The sequence below is a fragment of the Hemicordylus capensis genome, chromosome 6 (assembly GCF_027244095.1).
Source record: "Hemicordylus capensis ecotype Gifberg chromosome 6, rHemCap1.1.pri, whole genome shotgun sequence".
NCBI classification, from domain to species: Eukaryota; Metazoa; Chordata; class Lepidosauria; order Squamata; family Cordylidae; genus Hemicordylus; species Hemicordylus capensis.
Window position 1 is genome coordinate 142,364,620 of NC_069662.1, and position 19,921 is coordinate 142,384,540.

Consider the following 19,921-nt stretch of genomic DNA (forward strand, 5'->3'; position numbering starts at 1 on the left):
TAAAGGAATTGGTTGTCCCATACCATTCTGCTCTGAGAGATTTTGACTGCTCAAGACCATTCAATGAGCTTAATGGGTGAGCAGAGATTTGAAACTGGGTTTCCCACATCTGAACTTAACACTCTAACTATCACATACCACACAGACTTTGACTAAACAAAACTTACTAGCTTTGTTCTTTGCTTCTCAGGATGAATTGAAGAAGCTGTATGCCCAGCTGGAAATCTATAAGAGGAAAAAAATGATCACCAATAATCCACACCTCCAGAAAAAGAGGTGCTCAAAAAAGGGCTTAGGTCGTTCAATCATGCGAAGAATTACTGAAATCCCTGAGACAGTCACTAGACAATGTTCTCGGGAGGAAAAGGACTTTCTGGAACACGGGGTTTCAAAGAATACTACCATGGCAAGGAAAAACCCACCAGATTCCAGTGGACACATCAAACCAAAAGAGGAGTCTTTGAGAAACAGAGTCCTTTCCTTAAAGAAGTCTCACAGCACTTATGACCATGTTCGAGATCAAATGGAAGAGTCAAATAGCTTAGCTACAGAAAGTGTGGAAGTTATAACAGCAACAGAGAACTCCTTACTGGATTCTCTCCCTGGGAAAAAACCCACCAAAAAAGCTCCAGAAAAAGTTGAAACTGTGTCCACTGAAAACGTTCCTTTGGTCTGCAAATCTGTGAGCGCTCACAATTTAAGTGAGGACAAGAAACCTCTTCACCCGAGAACATCTGTGCTACAGAAATCACTCAGTGTAATTGCCAGTGCCAAGGAAAAAACTCTGGGGTTAGCAGGGAAAATGCAAAATGAAGAAAGTGGCAAATCCCACAAGTCTCAACAGAAGGGCAAAGAGGGAAGCAAAAAGCATTCCGGCTCTGATAAAAGTGAGCATAAAGATTCACACCGAAAAAACTCTGCTCATGCAGAAGAACCAAGGAAGCCCCATAAATCTGGAATCATGAAACAACAAAGGGCTAGCCAGGCACCTGCAAATCCTGATGTGACAGCAAGTAAGCCACTGCCAAAGAACAATGTTGATATAGGAGAAGTGTGTCCTTGGGAAATATATGACCAGAGCCCAGGGACGGGGCTTGCTGACTCTAGAGCTCAAAAGCATGTGTCCATTGCTTCCTCTGAATCAGAGAAATCCCAGCCTTCCCAGGCCAAAAGCAAAACTCAACAAAAGACTGCAGAGAGCAATCAAAAGAGCACAGACAGATGTGAAGTCTGCCCTTGGGAGGGCCAAGAAGAACATTTGATGGAAGACCAGAAAAAACAGTTGAGTTCAAAGGCTCAGGAATCTCCTGGGATGCAAGGTGAAAATGCTAATAAACAGTATGTAGCCAGTGTTTGTGCTGGAGAGTCCAAGGAACTGCCCCCCAAAACAGCACAAACCACAGACAAAGATTGCACCAATAAACTGGGAGAGCAGATAAAAAATGTGTCCTCTCCAGCAGGGAATGCACTTCCCTCAGATCCTAATAGGTCCACAACTAGTAACTTACAGCAACCTTTAACATCTCGTGTGAACATCTGTCCTTGGGAGTTTGAAGCGCCAGAACTACTGAAATCAGAACCAAGTATAGCTTTATCAAATACAACCAGTTTAAGTTCAAACAAAACAGCAGCACACCCGAAATAAGAGGGGCTAGACTGAAAAGAGAAGGGAAAGGGGCAGGAAAAAGGAAACGTCAGGAGAATCGGCAAATTCCAAAGGAGCACTTAATCAAGGCAATGAGCACCTTGAACCTGTAGGAACTAGGCACAGTAAATTGTCTATTGTTTATTTGTTTATTGTTGAGTGCCAACAGTGTTATCAGGGTGATCTGGAACATGAGTATCTATGCCTTTCCCTTGCTCCTAAAGAGTTTACATTCCAAATGAATGAAAACATGCCTTTAGAAATAATTTATTTTTTGTAAAATGTGTAGGGTTGTTAAGTAAGAGACATTAAAGTACATAAAAGCAAATGTAATTATTCCTAAAGGCCCTGCCTGCATTGGCTTGAAGTGGGTATGAATTCATTAAATATTATAAAATCTAATGGAGTTGTTTTAAAAGGCCTTGAATCAGATGAGTAATACCTTTGGGACTTTAAGCAAATGGATGCCTCTGAAAATGTTGAAATAAATTGTGTATCAATGAGCTACTTACAGGAACAAAAAAAGATGACTTTTCACTTTCCCCCATAGCCACCCTTGATAGCACTGCTAACTTAATGCATCCCCCAATTATATTTTTATATGACTGCTCTCAGTTTCTTAAAAACGTTATGTACTTCGTTGTGTCTCATATTAAAGCATTCCAGTTTGTATAACGTTTGCAAATAACTTTGATATTATTATGTGACACAACACATTTATGCAATCTGCAGATAATCTAATGTTGCAGTTTTAAATTCCTATTCCTAGCCCTTTGTTTATTTCTAGGACCTCCTGCAAGCTTCATTGGCTCTTGAAGCCACGAGAAAATACTATGAGTTTTGCCATGGTTTTTATTGGGGGTTTGTTGCTTTACTCTGTTGTTTCCAATTATGATTTCATGCTGTATAATTCAGGGTTTTTATACGAGGTAGTTTCCTGTCTTGCACTTGTCCATTTGTGATCATAGACTTCTATACTAGTGGAAGCCGAGTCATCTTGGGGAGCAGTACACCCTAGTAGGTTGTCATCACCATATCTATCCTTTCTATAGTGCTTAAAAACTAAGCACAAATAAATCTGAGGACAATGTAGCTGTTGTTTCTTAGAAAACTGGTAAACATGATTTACCATTCCAGAAGATGTTGCTTTAATGATTCCTCACCATTATCTTGCTCAGTGTTTTAATTGAGCCTATTCTAAGGAAAGAAAAACATGGAAGGTAGGAGAGCTGGTCTTGTGGTAGCAAGCATGAATTGTCCCCTTTCTTAAGCAGGGTCTGCCATGGTTTGCATTTGAATGGGAGACTACTTGTGAACACTGTAAGACATTCCCCTTAGGGGATGGGGCCACCCTAGAAAGAGTACCTGCATGTGTGCATGCAGAAGGTTCCAAGTTCCCTCCTTGGCACCTCCAAGATAGGGCTGAGAGAGATTCCTGCCTGGAGAAGCCGCTGCCTGTCTGTGTAGACTACACTGAGCTAGATAGACCAATGGTCTGACTCAGTATATGGCAGCATCCTATGTTTCTAATAGATTCTGATGAATCTGAATAGCTTTTCTGAAGTGCTCTCAGAATTCATTTTCGAAAGAAGGATTAGACATGCAAGGCCTTGTTCTTCATACTTCTAAACTTCAAAGTTCAGAAAGTGAGGAGACCTTAAGAAATCTTCCTGCCCTTACACCATTTAAGGTGAGTAAAACAAGAATGACAGGAAGGAATAAAGAGGGAATTCCCATTATTTATTAATCACTTGTAAACCTCTTTATACAGCCAGATCATATTCAGGTTTACTCAGAAAAAGTTCAGTGGGACTTATCTCCAAGTAAATATGCATAGGATTGCAGCCTTAACCTGCAACATGCATTTGTAATCATCATCTTCATCATCATCATCATCATCATCATCATCATCATCATCATTTTATTAAGCACCATCTATGTACATGGCACTTTACAACAGACCAGAGGATAACAGGTCCCTGCCCAAGGGTCCACAATCCAGAAGTACACACCAGGGAGACAACAGAGGGAGGGGAGGGGAGCCAGGGGGTAAATGTACTTGGGCTTAGTTGCAATAGGGTATACAGGCAAGAGGGTTGTGCCAAATGCTTCATGGAAAAGGTGGGGTTTGAGGTGAGGTGGAAAGAATATAAGAGAGGAGGCATCATGGAGGCATTCTGGTTCCAGGTATAAGGGGCAGCAAGGAAGAAAGGGCAGAGTTATTTGAGGGAACAGGAGACTTTGGAACGGCCGAGGGTGGGGGGAGCTGGAGGAATGAAAGTCACAGGCAGGAGGGTAACAGGAGATGAGAGTAGAGAGGTAGGGAGGCACAAGACTATGGAGGGCTTTGAAGGTAAGGACCAGGAACATCTGTTGAATTCAGGAGTGGACAGGAAGTGAGCATAAGGATTTAAGGAGGGGCAAAATATGACCAGGGTGTGAACTAGAGTTTTCACTGAATGGGCAGAGGAAAAGAGATGTACTTTTGCAATCCTGTAGAGGGAGGAATGACATGATTTGACAACAGATTGGATATGGGGTATAAAAGGGAAAGAGGAGTCAAAGATAAAGTCAAGGTTTCGAGCCTTTTCAACACTGTAGAAGGTGACTGTCAATGGATATGGAGGGAGTATGAGGAGAGCTTAGGAAGAAAGATAAGATATTCTGTCTTGGACATACTGGATTTGAGAAGATGATGAAGCATCCAAGTAGAAATATGGGCGGGGGGGACCACAGGATTGGAGGGAGGGAGGGAGCTCTGGGCTAGAAAGGTAGAGATGGGTTTCATTTGTGTACTGAAATAAATGGAATTTGATGAGCTCACCCTGGGGAAAGCATGTAGAGAGAAAATAGCAGGTGGCCAAGAACAGATTCCTGAGGAACCCCAACAAAGAGCATAAAAATAAAGGAAGAGCTTCCCCCCCCCGAAACAGGAACAATTAGACAGGTAGGAACAGAGCTAGATGGAGGGGATTCAGAGGAGATTTGGAGGAGAAAAAGTCAATACAGTGGGAGTTAGCAGCATTCTCCAGAAGTGTGGAGGAGAAGGCTAGAAGGAAGAATCCATGGTAGCTGGAGAGGGAGGATGAATCAAGGAATAGGGTTTTATTTTTGAGAATATGGGAGACAGTGATATGTCTGAATGCTTCTCATTTCCAAACAGTAAGAAGTACCAGTGGCAGCACAACTGGATTGTATGTCCTTTAATGAGAGGTCACTGGAGGCTTAAGGTGCCATGTAGTATTTGCTTTACTGTGCATATTTGCAACATTATAATAAACAGAAAACAGAATAAACAGAAACAAGGATGAACTCTTCCAAGGCATTGCTCCTGAGAACGTAGAGAAACCAGCTTACCAGATTATCAGAAATTTCTTCCTGGGATGAACCTTAAAATTTGGAAAGATTGTCATTTTCTTCTTGAGAGAAACTTAAAACTCTGAAATTCAGAGAATTTCCATCTTGGAGATATTTCTCCATTTCCTAGTCTAACTAGAAACTCTCAGCTCTCTCTCTTGTTCTCAGTGGCCGAATTTGGACATAATAGGAAACCGGAGATCCCTTCACCTCTGGTTTCCAAAGCCGCACTCTGAATTGAGGAAAACAGAGTTAAGGGCGAAAAGGGACCCACGATTTCCCTCCTCAAACTCCACTCTGAATCTTTGGTCAGAGTGGAGTTTTGCCACCCTTAGCTTCGGTTCTGTGGCACCAGTGTTACAACTGAATGCTGGCACTGCAGTTTCAGCCCCATGGAACCAGGGTTGAGGGAGGAAGCTCCTCCCTCACTCTGGCCTGATTGGCTGTATGGGCAATCTTCTGTCAAGAAGCTTCCCCTGCCTCACTGCAGTCTCACTGACTGCAGAGAGATAGCCCTCTGGAACATCTGGATTTGGATGGGGGAGCAGGGGAAGGGATGTGTGAAACTTCAAGTCCATTGGACCCATGGTTCCACGTTACATCTGAATTCGGCCTCTGTCTCTGTGTCTTTAAGAACTGCTGTTTCTCACACACCCTCCCCTTAGCTGGAAAAGTTTCATCTCCTTCAAAATCTGATGGGTATCTAATTCAAACCCACAAAGAGATTCCCCACCTATTTGAGTCCTAACTCAGAGCTCTTATAATAATATCTCAGTATCTGGGTCAGGAGCTGGCTGTCCAAACCATAGTATACACTGCCCCCACCCCAAGTCTATGCACTGGACAACACTGGCTTTTAAAATCTTGTCTTATTCATGACTATGCTAAGCTATTAGGTAGGCTCAGAGAAAGATCTGAAAGCACATGATGCAGTTCTACTGCTGAAGCTAAGCAGGTCTAGCCCTGTGAGCTACCTGGATGGGAGATGGCCTGGGAGATTTGTAATTGTAAGCCACTTTGAACTTTGGCATAGTGGGATAAATAAATGTTATCTCCCTTTGACAGATGAAGATAGGATGCTGAGATAATAGTTTAGCCAAAGCTATCAGGTTAATTTCTAGTTGACCAAAGATTTGAACCCAGATGTTTAAAAAAAATCAAAATCAAAAAATCACTGCAGTCCATTAGAAGTGCATTTATTCTACACCTAGTCACAGTAATATAGTCAAAGATGTGTTCCTTGGTCCTAAGTATGAACTATGCACCAGCCTGCAAAGAATGATGTTTTGTACAGGTCAACTGAAGCCAGTAATACCAGTGATGTATTGGAAAAGGTAATAAATCTGTGCAAGGGTAAGATGGACATCCCTCTTAAGTGGGTAAACCAAACTTCTAGTGATTTTAATGGGTTGGTAGATTGCATTCCTGCTTCCCAGTCTAGCTTCCCACATTCATTCAAATGAGCACATGAGTCTCTTCCCTGCACAGAGGTCTGCATTCATTTCAGAGGGAGCTGATCATATACACAATCAGCTCAGCTTTAAAATCAACATCATTATTGACTGCTACATACCATCATGCATAAAGTTTGCAGGAGACCCTGTCCTCCCATTTGTTTTATGGGGGTTTAATGCCATTGGTAAAAATAAATGCAAGGTTGATAAGGGGTATGTTAAGATAAAGCACTTTAATTATTTTTCATGACTTTCTTCTGGAGAAGAAATTTAGAAGATTACTGTAGTATAAATGTTGTACAGGATAATTTAACCTGAAGTGTGTTTTCTCCCCAGTCCCAAGCAGAACAGAAGCACTACAGGTGCACACAGACCTACAAGTTTAAATTATTAGTATCAAACAAAATTGACCAATTTCTTGTGAAGCTTTCTTGAGAATTTTGGGCCCCAGTCCAGTAGCACACAATATTTTGTTGCTCATGACGAATAATGAGTTACAAATACTCATAGGCAGGATATCCTAGATAGTGTGCAAGGAGATGCATTCCCAACCACATCAAAAGCTGAATGGGAATGTGTTGTTTCTCCTGAACTATGTAGGGCAGCCAAGTCAGTAAGCTGGGGAAATATTGGGGAAATATCGGTAACAGGCAGTGCGCACTCCCCACAGGTGTCGTGTCTGAACCGGCCGAAGTCCAGTTCCCACACCGGATTCCCAAGCTTCAACTGACAGTCCTCCAATGTCCTTCATTCACTTGTCACCTATATTTGAAACTGGGCGGAGGATCTCAGGATGAATGTCAGGTAAATCTCGAGAATCCAGCATGCTAATTGGACTTGGTAAGTTCAGAGGTCATGCGCACCAGGAACATATGCTGGTGGTTACTGACATTTTCAAGCTTTCTCCTGCTTACTGTCCTGCAGATCATGTGAAGCCATCCATAGGGATGGAAAGTGCACCAGATAGTGCACATCTTCATGAAGCTGTGTATCCAGTTTCCATGGTTCTGCATCACATTTGCACATGTAAAACAGCTTACCTGCCTTTTAACACCTTTTAGTGTCAACCGGTGTCACAGAATTTACAGAAGGTAAATTCTTATTTTTTCCCCTATGTGTGGTGAGGTACTATTGGGCAATCACAAAAAGCAAGGTATAAAAAATATTTCTCACACAGCACACATGGAACTGCTGTTCCAAACACCCAACAATTCTACTGTGTGCCAAGGCAGTTACTGAAAAAGCACATACCAGCAGGAAGAGGACAGGGAGGGGGAGGGTGTGGACAATTCTATGATGGGAGTGGAATTATCTTCTGAAGAGTGTATATTTTGTCTTGTAAAAGTCTGTCAAGAACCTTTTTCCAAAAATGTATTTTTCTTAAATTAGAAAAAAGTATTATGAAATAGTATGAAACATAGCATATATAAACACGAGGTTTAAAATTTAAAGATATAAGAAATATGACATTTCAATTCACCTAAGGACATTCAGAGTGGGAGGAGGTGGAACATACCTTACGAGCACAAGTGCAAAGAGAGAAATGAAATACATAGGTCAGCATAGGTGGTCCTCCTCCTCCTCCCCACTAATACTTCATCCAAACCATGTACCTGGGATATGCATGTCTATATGCATGTCTTCAAGTTTTTGCAAAATGACATGTTTTGAGTAGGGAATGTAAATGAAATTTTTATGGAGGTTTGCAGAATGGTGTCGCATTTTCAGAGCTGTAGCATGGAGTCTGTTACTTGGGAAAGGTGATGGAATCATCCTGGCTCAGTACTGTGCCTATTGTGAGACTGAAGGACCACTTCCTATATTATTTTTTTACTGAGATGAGCCTTAGGCGTGTGTCCAGGCTCATGATTTAGAGGTTGATCCAAAGCCTGTAATCCAGCCTCAATCCATTATCCTGGGTCATGTCAACAAAAGATGGCCTTTCAAAAGAACACAGTTGGAGCCTGATTCAAGATAATTTAGGGGGAGGGGCATCCTTGGTGGGAGAAGCCTGTTGCCCAAAGTTCACCAAAACTGATGATATTCTTGCATATAGAGCTGAGTGAACCACTCTGAATTTGCAAAACTGTATTTAAATACCTGTGTGTTTTGATGAGAATCTTAGTTTGTGACCCTCACAGGAAATTTGGCAAATTAGCATTGAATCCCTTGAAAGAGCTTTCATTTGAAGCACAGAAAGAGGGTGAGCTTCTCAGCTGTTTCCACTTGGCCTAGACTTGACCATTAACAACAGCTCTGGGCTTCTTGGAGGAAGAGCGGGATATAAATGTAAAAATAAATAAATAAAGCTGAGGATCAGGCCTCGAGACATGTTGACTTGACACTCGTTTTATGATACCTTGAATGTTTCATTCAAGAACAACAAAAAGTCTACTTTCGACACATCTGTGTCACTTTCAACAAACTGTCTATTTAACATTGCAGAGGCACACTCAAGTTGTGTCCTGTTACATCTGATAGAAACAGAGATCTGTCTGTCAAATGAATCACTAGGTTCCACGCTCATACAGTCTAACACTGGTGATGAAGTTGTTAGTACTTAAAATTCCTTCAGCACCTTAGAAAACAAAGGAAAGCCAAACTTCACTGGACTTCTTAATATTGTACATCATTACAAACCTGTTAGAAACACTGCTGAATCCTGACAAACTCAAGTTAGCCTAACTGACGTTCTGTGTTCCATAGCCTCTTCTCCACCAGCATCTATTAGCTAATAGCTAGCTGACTTAGTTGTCCTTTTTTCTGGCGTTCCTTTGCCTTTCTTCCACCAAAAGAAATGCAGCTCTAGACTCAGTGATGTTTCCTAGCAGATCTGTGTAGGAGACGGGTAATAATTTGCTATGCTCACAACCATTTGCTAGTTTGTTATTCTCAAATTGCATGAACAGCCTGCATCCCTCCTTTATTTTGAAGACATGGTTTATAAAGACATAGATTTATACCAAGCATATTAGGCCTGTACATTTTATGCAAGGATTACATGCTTTCAAATATAAAAGTTATTTACCCATTGTCCGCTTTGGTGACATTATGGATCTGAAAAAGACACCGACTTTATATTTGCTGCTCTCCTTAGGTTTTGCATGCATTACAGTGACAGGTAGGTCTGAGACAACACTGCCTTTTGACTTTGAACATTTTAGCTACTAAAAGTTGTAGAGTAATAAAGTTGTATGTCTGTTCACTTTAGTCTGTGGTTCTTCTAAAAACTATTATCTGGAAACCAATGGCAACCAACAGCATCCACCATGAACTATTTGATAGATTTATGTTGTAATGTATCGCAGCATGTAAATAATGTAAGTTCTCTGCAATAAAACCGTTTATATGAAAATGATATGTGGTTGTCTTTCTCTTGACATAATGTAGCACATCGTTCTCTGTAAATGAACAATGGAGTTTTCTCAGTTAAAATAACTCTCCAAAAGCTTTTGTAAATCTCTGTTAATTAAATAATTCTGTAGAGAGAATTTTTTCTCCCACTTTCATTATGCATCCACAGAAATTAGTTGGCAGTACAGGCACTCTACAAGTAATGAACATTCGACTTACAAACACCTGTACATAAAAACAAAGCTCTATAACATGCATTATTTTTTTAAGATTCAGACATATGAATGTCAACCTGCATACAGGAATAAGTCATCACTTTCAGGAACTGTCTGTGTTCCAAGTTACAAACATCTGACTTGCAAACAATCTTTTGGCACACAACTTGTTTGTAAGTTGGAGACATCTTGTATATTCAGACAAAAGGAAGCACTTCCTCACAAGCATGTAACTTATGGAATTTGCTACTATTTTATATATGTACGTATTATGTATTTTTAACATTTCTAGCCTGATCTTCCTCCAAGGAGCCCAGAGTGGTGTAAATGGTTATGTTTGTCCCCACAACAACCCTGTGTGGTAGGTGAGATTGTGAGATCAGTGACTGGCCCAGGGTCACCCTACGAGCTTTGGGGTTAAATTGAGATTTGAACTCGGGTCTCTCCTGTCCTAGTCGAACACTCTAACCACTACACCACGTAGGCTCTCTGACTACTATGTATGGTGATGGCACGTTTGGATGACTTTAAAAGGGGATTAGACAAATTCATGGAGGATAGGTCTTACAATGGCTATTGGTCATGATGGCTATATGGAACTTCCATACTCAGAGGTAGTGGCTTACATGATGTGCAAAAGTGCGGCACCACTGCAAACTGCACTGGGGCTGCCGCAGACCCAGTAGTGGTGTGCACAGAACCAATTTGGCTGGTTTGATTCAAATTCGAACTGGCCCGGTCCAGGTCCAGCTGAACCAGGTCCTTTCCGGACGCCAAACCAGTTTGCAGGTCGGTTTGGGAGATATACTTGTAAAGGGGAATCTGGAAAGGATTCCACTTTACAAGTAAAGGAGCATTGGGGGGGGGGTATCTTATCAGAGGCAGTGGAGACATTGGCGGGGGGGGGCACCTCCAACCCTCCTGACAGCCTCCTGAAGAAAAGCCCAGGCCTGCTGTGGCCTGGTTCAGGCCTCTGCACATGTGGAGGCAGGAACCAAACCTCTGCTGAGCCAATGCCTTGGAAAAGGGGGGAGCATGCTTGGGTCTGCACCAGGGAGAGAAGGCGAACAGCCGCACCAGTAGCCATGTCAGCCAGGTAAGTACTCTCTTGTTGCCTCTACCTGGCTGCCCCTACCATCCCAAACTAGTTTGCCTGAACCAGGACTGGTTCGGTTCATTCATGGACTGAACAACCCCCATTTCAGTCCATGATCAAACCTTCAAACCAGCCTTGGTATGAGGCGAACCACAAACCGGTTCAGGCAAACCATTCGTGCACACCCCTCCCCAGAAGGCAGCCCTGATGCTGTAGAGCAGGGGTTCCCAACAGGAAGTACTAGAACCCCTGGGTATTTGAAAGGGTCCCAAAGAGACTCAGAGACCTCCTGCTTTCCCACACTGCAGCCACAATAGTTGCTAACTTAACATTTTGCTCTGTCCTACAGAACAGGAGTTCCCAACAGAGGGGGTACTAGAACTGTTGCAGAAGTGGAGGGAGGAGGGCGAAGAAGAGTGGAGGGGGGCAACTACTTGTCTGGCGGGTGGGTGCTTGGCCACCCTACCCTCCAGAGGTAGCTCTGGAGCCACCCCTGGCCCTATGCAGATTCAGTCCTCAGCTCCTGAATGAGGTAAGAGGGAAAACCATTCAGTCCTGCATAGGCTTAGCAGATGGTCAGCCTCCTGATACCTTACTTTTTTACTCATTTATTTACAACATAGATGACCACTTTTATAGATTGAATTCAATGGGGGAAGGTGGGAGATATTTCTAGTTTTTAACAGATCATAGAGGTTCCTCAAAAACTTGGATTTTGACCCATTGTGTGAAAAGCTAAGAAGGAAAAGGCAGATATTGTAATCTCAGGTGCAAAATGAAGTAGAATAGGAAAGGCAGGCCACATTAAGAATCCTGGAGACATGGTAAGGCCAATCACACAGCACCTATATACAGCTTAGTAACAGCTTAAATAGAGCATTCCATACAGCACAGAATATTGTCATTCTCCTCCTCCTCCTCCTCCTCCTCCTCCTCCTCCTCCTCCTCATCATCATCATCATCATCATGTTTATGGAGATGGGGTTGCAGCTCTGTAGCAAATCATCTGCATTGTATGCAGAAGGTCCCAGGTTCAATCCCTGGCATCTCTAGATAGGGCTGAGATGAAAATTTCTGCCTGAAGCCCTGACCAGTCAGGGTAGGCAATATTGAGCTAGATGGACCAATGGTCTGATTCAGTAGATGGCAGCTTCCTATGGCCCTTCCTATGATGATGAATATGTATATAGTCTTTCAACAACAACAAAATCTCAAAGTCATTTATATAACAGAAGGAATAAGAAAACAATTCCCTTTCCAAAAGGGCTAACAACATCTCTCTCTCTCTCTCTCTCTCTCTCTCTCTCTCTCTCTCTCACACACACACACACACACACACACACGACATAGGCAGCAGCAACAGCTACTGGAGAGATGCTGTGATCTGCTGAATAGGGACAGCTGCTGTCCCTCTGCTAAATACAAGAAAATCACCATTTTAAAAGCTGCCACTTTGCCTAGTTAGAAGAGGTTGATGATGACACAGTATATCCTCCCCACCATTTCTGTGCCATGTGAAAAGCTACTCTAAGGCTGGCTATTTTAAGTAGTGTATAGCTACTAAGGAGAGGGCCTTTTCATTGGTTGCACCCCCATTTATGGAATAGTTTCCCCAGTGAGGTTTGCCTGGCTTCATCACAGGGGCGTAACTACCGTTAGGCAAGGGGAGGCAGCTGTAAGGGGGCCCCCACGCCTCGAGGGCTCCCCGAGGCAAGTCACATGTGAAGTGAGTGTGTGTGTGTGTGTATCAGCGAGGGGCCTGTTTTTAAATTTTTGTCTCTGGGCCCACTCCAGCCTTGTTATGCCCCTGCTTCATCATTTTGTTCTTTTAGATGCTAGGTGAAGACCTTTTTGTTCACTCAGGCCTTTTAAATTTAAGTTTTTGATCTGATTTTACAATGTCTTTTAAATTGTTCTATGTTGTGTATTTTATTTTGTATTCAACCACCACCCTTGTTTTTCTTTTGGTCTGTTATGATTTAATGTATTGTGTGTTTTTAATCTCATGTTTTAAAATTGTTTTGTAAGTCACCTAGGAGTTCTCCACACAGCAGGCTTTACCATGAGTTTTTTGTGAGGCTTTACCGTCAACTCAACGCTATTAAAAAACAACAACAACACCCCGATGCAAAAAGTGGATTTTTTTTTCCCCAGATATAAATTGTGTGGCACTCTAATGAGCAGTGAAAAACCCAAATCATGTGTGAAGTGCTCCCTGATAGCTCTCAGGGACTTCAGGGTAAATCTGTCCAATATGTAAATATGCCTGATCCATTCTGGAGGCAATATGGGCTAAAAGCCAGGTGTGAAAAACTTCCCAGAGAACAATTTGTTATGGGGTGGCTAACAAATAATGTTTATTTATTTATTCATTCATTTATTTATTTATTTATTATTGTTATTATTATTATTACTTGAATAATGAAGCAGCCTGTTTCTTAGAAAGGGTATCAACTTATTTACATTATGTCTGTTGCTACCATAAGACCAGGAGAGCTGGTCTTATGGTAGCAAGCATGAATTGTCCCCTTTACTAAGCAGGGTCCCCCCTGGTTTGCATTTGAATGAGAGACCACATGTGTGAGCACTGTAAGATATTCCCCTCTCTGAGAAGAGCATTTGCATGCTTGCATGCAGAAGGTCCCAGGTTTCTTCCCTAGCATCTCCCTAGCATCTCTTCCCTAGCATCTCCAGGACTGAGAGAGACTCCTGCCTGCAGCTTTGCAGAAGCCGCTGCCAGTTGGGTAGACAATACTAAGCTAGATGGACCAATGGTCTGACTCAGCATAAGGCAGCTTCATATGTTCCTGTAAAGACTTCTGGAAGCTTAATCATTAACCCTCACTAAAGAATGTAGGGAATCAAGTTTTCAGTCTCTTCACTTGCTGAAATATAAGGAAGAAAAAATCTTGTCAATGTTAAAATGCCGCTTCCCCCAAATAATTCTGGGTTTTCCTCTGTACACTTTTATGGTTCATTTATTACATAATATCGTTCCTGTGTACACATAAAGAGCCAGACAGAAGAGCCTTCTAGGTCCTTCAAATGCCACACAAATGTCATCAGAATATCTTTGAGTATTTGGGCTTGCAACATTTGTCAGGGGAAGTTCAGTGACTGTTTAATTTTGGCATCTTTCATTTCTGTTGGAAATGAAAAGTCAAATGCAAACAAAACATTCTCAGACCCTGTTCTTTTTCAAAATCCCTAATGAAAAACCGAGCTGCGCAAACAGCTAGTATGCAAGAAACAATCTTATAGCAGTAGGTGATCTGTAATTGGAAAGAAAAGCATGCTAGTCCCTAGGGCCACCTTCACACTTTCATATGGACAGAGAAGTTCATAAGAAGACCTTAAAAAACAACAACAACCAAACCTTTCCCATTAGCTACAAGAACATCCACTGAGCATTGCTGTTAATTACTGTGTGTTTTGTAGTCTTTAAGAAATGTCTCGAGTGTCAGAACTTACTTGCCAATGACATTGTACAGACAGGGGCGTATCTAGGGTGCGGCAAGCAAGGCACATGCCCTGGGTGCCACTTGAAGGGGGGCGCCATTTTATTAAAATAAAATAAAATAATATGGCTGCCAAAAACAAAATGGCCACTGCACATGCTCAAATGGCTTCTGTGAGGCCCTAGGCCATGCCAGGCCTTGCAGAGGCCATTTGAGCATGCACGGCTGCCATTTTGTTTTCAGCGGCCATTTTTTTAAAGGTATTTTTTAAAATGGCCACTGCACATGCTCAAATGGTCCCTGCAAGGCCCTAGAGGCCAGCGAGGGAGGGGGAACCTTTGAACCCCCCCACAGCCTTTAGGAAGCCCCTCGAAGGGGTTTAAAGTTTAAAAAAAAATTAAAAATTAATATAAGTCACTGTACACATATTCATTTTGGCACTATGTACAGAGAATCAGGGCTTGTGAATTCTGAGCTGAAGCTTATGAGCTAGGATTGTATTCATTTGCTCTTACTTTGCTTCTTGTGATAAGTGAGTTAAATGTGATGTCTTAATAATAGGGCTATTAAGGGTGAGTTTCTTTGAATCAGTGTGAAATCCTTAGTATTAAGGCCCACTGGGAGTTTCTTGCTCTCTTTCTCTTATTTTAACTGTCTTTCTGAAATACTAGAATATATTCCAAGCAGTGACACAGTTTACTCTGCATATCCTTTAATTATTTTCAGAGTATCTGGGAAAAGTCAAATTCTCCATTTATTTTTACAACTTATGTAATAGTGATGCTACAATGCATAGTAGAGAATTAGACAGGCACTTCTGTTTAGTTTTCCAAGTACATCTCCACATAGTATTTGGGTATTTCATGAGCCCCAGCATACTGAAATTTGTAGTTTTCCAGCATTTTTTGGTCTGGCTACATCCTCTGCTAAATAGTTTTTGAAATATTAAAAGATTAATGAGCTTGACTTGTATTTTTGAGCTGAAATTATGGTAAAGTTATCTGAAAGATGGGTGTCAGATGTTTGGACAAGGGGTGCAATTTTAGTGCTTGCCCTAGGTGCTATTTTCCCTAGATAAGCCTCTGGGTCAAGAAGTGCCATCTTTCTTCAAATAATGTTTTGGCCTAAGATATATCGGAACTCAAATGGTAGGCATTACACACTTATTGTCTTTCAAATAATCACTGTTGACACCTGCTTTCACAAAAGTCAGGGGCTTGTAAGGGTGGATGCACAGTATTATGATCCTATCGCTTGGATTAATTATTTCTAAAGGCCTCTATTGTTTAAAGAAGCTGCATTTAATCATTCTTCTACCCTAGGACAAGCAGTAGAAGACAGCGCAGCCAGGTAGATAGAGACTCCTCCAGCCTCCCAAGAGCCCGGCCAATTCCTTAGCTTCCTTCCTCGCCAGGAATGAATTGGGTGAGACCATGTGTGCAGGGAGATGCAGGGTTGTTTCCCCTGCAGATTTCAGCTGGCTTGCTATTGACCAGTCTCTCTACCCCAGTCTTACCTGCCACATGGTCTTGGACAGGAAGAGAAAACTAGCCTGGAAAGCAGACTGGAAGGCTTGGCCTAATCCAGGGCTGCGCAAGTTTGGCCTACAGCTCTCATCATCAGTCATTAACGGCCACTGTGATTGGAGTTTATTGGATTTGTAGTCCAACACAGGGGCGGAGCTATCATTGAGCGGACGGGTTCAAAGAACCCAGGCCGCCACCAATCAGGGGCCGCGCCAGGCGCCCCAGCCACACGCCCTGCATCTGACGCCAGAAGCAGGGGATGTGGCTTCACTCCCAAAGGAAGCAAGTTTGCGAGCAAATACCAGCCAATGCTGTGCAGTGCTGTGAATGCAGTGCTGGCCGGAATATGCTCCTGCTTCCTTTGGAAGTGAAGCCACGTCCCCTGCGTCTGGCGTCAGCACAGCACATTCACAGCATGGCCAGGAACACTCTCCCTGCCTTTAAAGGTAGGGTGAGCAGCTCCTGCCCACACTGCGCGGCGCTGGCCAATATTTGCTCTCAAACAGGGCTCCCCATTTGGGAGCGAAGCCACTCCCCCTGCATCTGACATCAGACACAGTAGCATCTGACATCAGATGCAGGGGGCATGGTGTGGGGGGGGGCACTGGGAGGAACACGGGCTACTGGCTGGCTTCCTCTGCCAGTGGTCCAACAACAACTGGAAGGTTAAAGTTGTGCAGCCTTGGCCTAATCCAAAAAGACCACATTCCCTATGAGGAACCTGATCTATTTATTTTCTGAACAAGTTTGATAATATCAAGCAAGCTTCATTAATAAGTTAAATAAATTAATGACTTTATCTCTATTAGTATTTAATATCTAGCAAAATCCTCACTCCCTTAATAATGTTCTTTGCTACTTCTTTGCTCTCCCCAATTAGTTATTTTAGAGTTGCCCCTGGTTGTAGGGAAATCTGGATGCTGCTTTCTCCTTGCACCCAAACATGAATGAAAGCAAGTTCAGTCCTCCCAATTCGCTTAACACAGGGGTCCTCAAACTCAGTCAGTCAGCTTTTATTTCAATCAACGACCAGAACAGAAAGAGAAAAGAAAAAGACATCATAAAATGGCAATACGCAACTTGCATGCAATGTAACAAAACTTGGCAACATGATTAGTACTCATAATGTCAAATTTAGACAATAGTAACTCAAGATAAGAGTCATCCAAATGGCCGGGAAAATACTTCAGCCAGGGTGAAATAAAATTTAGACAAACATCCCTGTAGAGATCACAATACAGAAGAAAATGTGCAGTGGACTCAATAGCACCTGAGTCACAAAGGCAAAGGTGCGAAGAGTAAGGAGTCCCCTTGAACCTTCCCTTAAGAATAGCTGTTGGAAGAGCATTAAGATGTGCGAGAGTCAAGGCACGCCTAAATTTAGGAAATGTTATATTACTTAGGTAATCAGCGGGCATGAGACTGAAAAGCTGGTTGCCTATATACAAACCTCTAGGTATTTTAGAGGCTTCAACCTGTAGGTCAGTATCGATTATTTGCTTTTTAATGACCTTCATAGCTGTGGTAAAGCCCATCCTAGCAAGTTCTTCAAGCGGGATCCCGTAAAGTTGAGATTTTATCTTAAGGGACCGTTTCCATTTCGAATTAAAGGAATCAATCATAGTGAGAGGGGCTAATCCCACTTGTAAGAACTTCAATTTAAACCAGAATAGGAAAATACATTTCCAATAAACCGATTCCAAAGTATAAAGGCCTGCCTCCCTTCTAATAGCAGCATTTGCAACACTATTTGGGACCTGGAATATGGATCTGAGAGATTTCATCTGTATTGCCTCCAAAGGTGAAACATTGCAAAAAGGGCCCAATTGGGCACCATATGTAAGCTGTGGGTATACTTTAGCTGCAAAGAGTTTACGGGCAGCAGGAATATATGCAGCACCCTTCATAAAATAAAAAGATCTAATTAAGTTAGCTGATAGTTGGGCATTCTGCACAACATAGTTCAGGTGGGCCTGGCAACCTCCCGAAGCATGGAAAACTATACCAAGATATTTAAATATTTTAACTTGTTCAATTAATTGACCATTTATTTTCCATACATGGGGCTTAGGGCGTTTGGCAAATACCAGTACTTTAGTTTTCTGGTAATTTACCTCAATAGCCTCTTCTGCACAAAAAGAGCTGAGTGATGCAAGCGCCCGCCTTAGGCCGATTGGAGTCACTAACAGGAGAACCATGTCATCGGCATACAGCAAAATTGATATATGTTTATGTGCCAGTTTGGGCGAGTGGATAGAAGGAGCATTCATAGGGGTTACTATAGAATTAATATAGATGTTAAACAAGACAGGGGCTAAAATGCACCCCTGTCTGACTCCTCTATGTGTGGGAATTTCAGCAGATAGGTGACCCCATGCACTGCAACAGACTCTTAGGGACGTATTTTCATGTAACTTATAGATTAATAATAGGAGACGCTTATCTATAGATAAATCCCTCAGCTTTACCCAAAGGCGGCCCCTAGAGATGGAATCAAAAGCAGATTTTAAATCAATAAATGCCGCATAGAGGGCAGAACCAGGTTTGCAAGTGTATTTCTCAGCCAGGTGTTGAAGTATAAAAGCTTGCTCAATGGTCGATCGGCCTTCACGAAATCCAGCTTGTTCGGGGGCCAGGATGTTATAGGCATCAATCCAGTCGACCAATTTTATCAGAAGATGTTTCACATATAATTTCGAAATAATGCTCAGAAGGCTAATTGGACGGTAATTTGCAGGATCTTGCCTGCTGCCTTTTTTATAAATAGGAATAATTAAAGCAACCCCCAATCCTGAGGAATTTTGGCAGTATTAGCGATAAATGAAAATAGTGAAGCAAGAACAGGGGCCCACCAGTCTAAATTAGAGCATATAATCTCAATAATGATGAGGTCGATCCCGGGAGCTTTGCCAGGTTTAGTTTGTTTGACAAGGGCCTCAATTTCTGAGCATGTAACTGGGTTCCAATGGGGAACGTCAGAAATATTTAATTCTAAACTTAGCTTCTGTAGAAGGGGACCCAAGCTTAAAAACACCTGACTTAGCACATTTTTAATATGATGCGGTACAGATATAAGAAGAATATTTTGCATTTGTATAGCTTCATATACTGTACATTATTTTGCTCTGATCATTGTAACAGCTTGTAAAGTAGGTTGATATCAGTATGAGAAGAATATTATGTATATAGCACATGTATACAGAACATTGTGAAGGTTCAAAGTGCTTCACATTCTTTATTATTATTATTATTATTATTATTATTATTATTATTATTATTTTGATTTCTATACCGCCCTTCCAAAAATGGCTCAGGGCGGTTTACACAGAGAAATAACAAATAAGATGGAAACCTGTCCCCAAAGGGCTCACATTCTAAAGAGAAATGTAAGATAGACACCAGCAACAGCCACTGGAAGTCCTGTGCTGGGGGTGGATAGGGCCAGTTACTCTCCCCCTGCTATATAAAGAGAATCACCACGTTAAAAGGTGCCTCTTTGCCCAGTTAGCAGGGGTTTATCTTGCTGTGATCCTTGTAACAATCTTGTAAAGTCATTTGATATTATTATCCCTACATTTCAGATGTTAGAGTTGCAGTTCTGGGTAGCTTACCTAAAGCCATCAGGTGAATCTGTAGCAGAGAGGAGATTTGCAGCTGAGCTTAGGAAGCCTCCGCTTCAGAACTTCTCTCTGCCACTCCTCACTGCCACATAGGCTCATTCACACTATTGGATTCATTCATTCACACAAGTGGGGACAACAACAACTACTATGAATATTTGTATATTGCTTTTAACAAAAGTTCCCAAATCGGTTT

General features: G+C 42.1%; 1 protein-coding gene across 1 annotated transcript in view; it reads left to right on the plus strand.

Annotated features, from left to right (window-relative positions):
- The window catches only part of GPR158 (G protein-coupled receptor 158), a 216,342-nt gene extending 206,528 nt beyond the window's left edge, over nucleotides 1–9,814 (plus strand). Inside the window, exon 11 of the mRNA XM_053263346.1 lies at nucleotides 191–9,814. Within this exon, the coding sequence (XP_053119321.1) occupies nucleotides 191–1,645 (1,455 nt within the window). The 3' untranslated portion in view covers nucleotides 1,646–9,814. The remainder of the gene's footprint in view (nucleotides 1–190) is intronic.
- The last annotated feature ends 10,107 nt before the right edge of the window (nucleotides 9,815–19,921 follow it).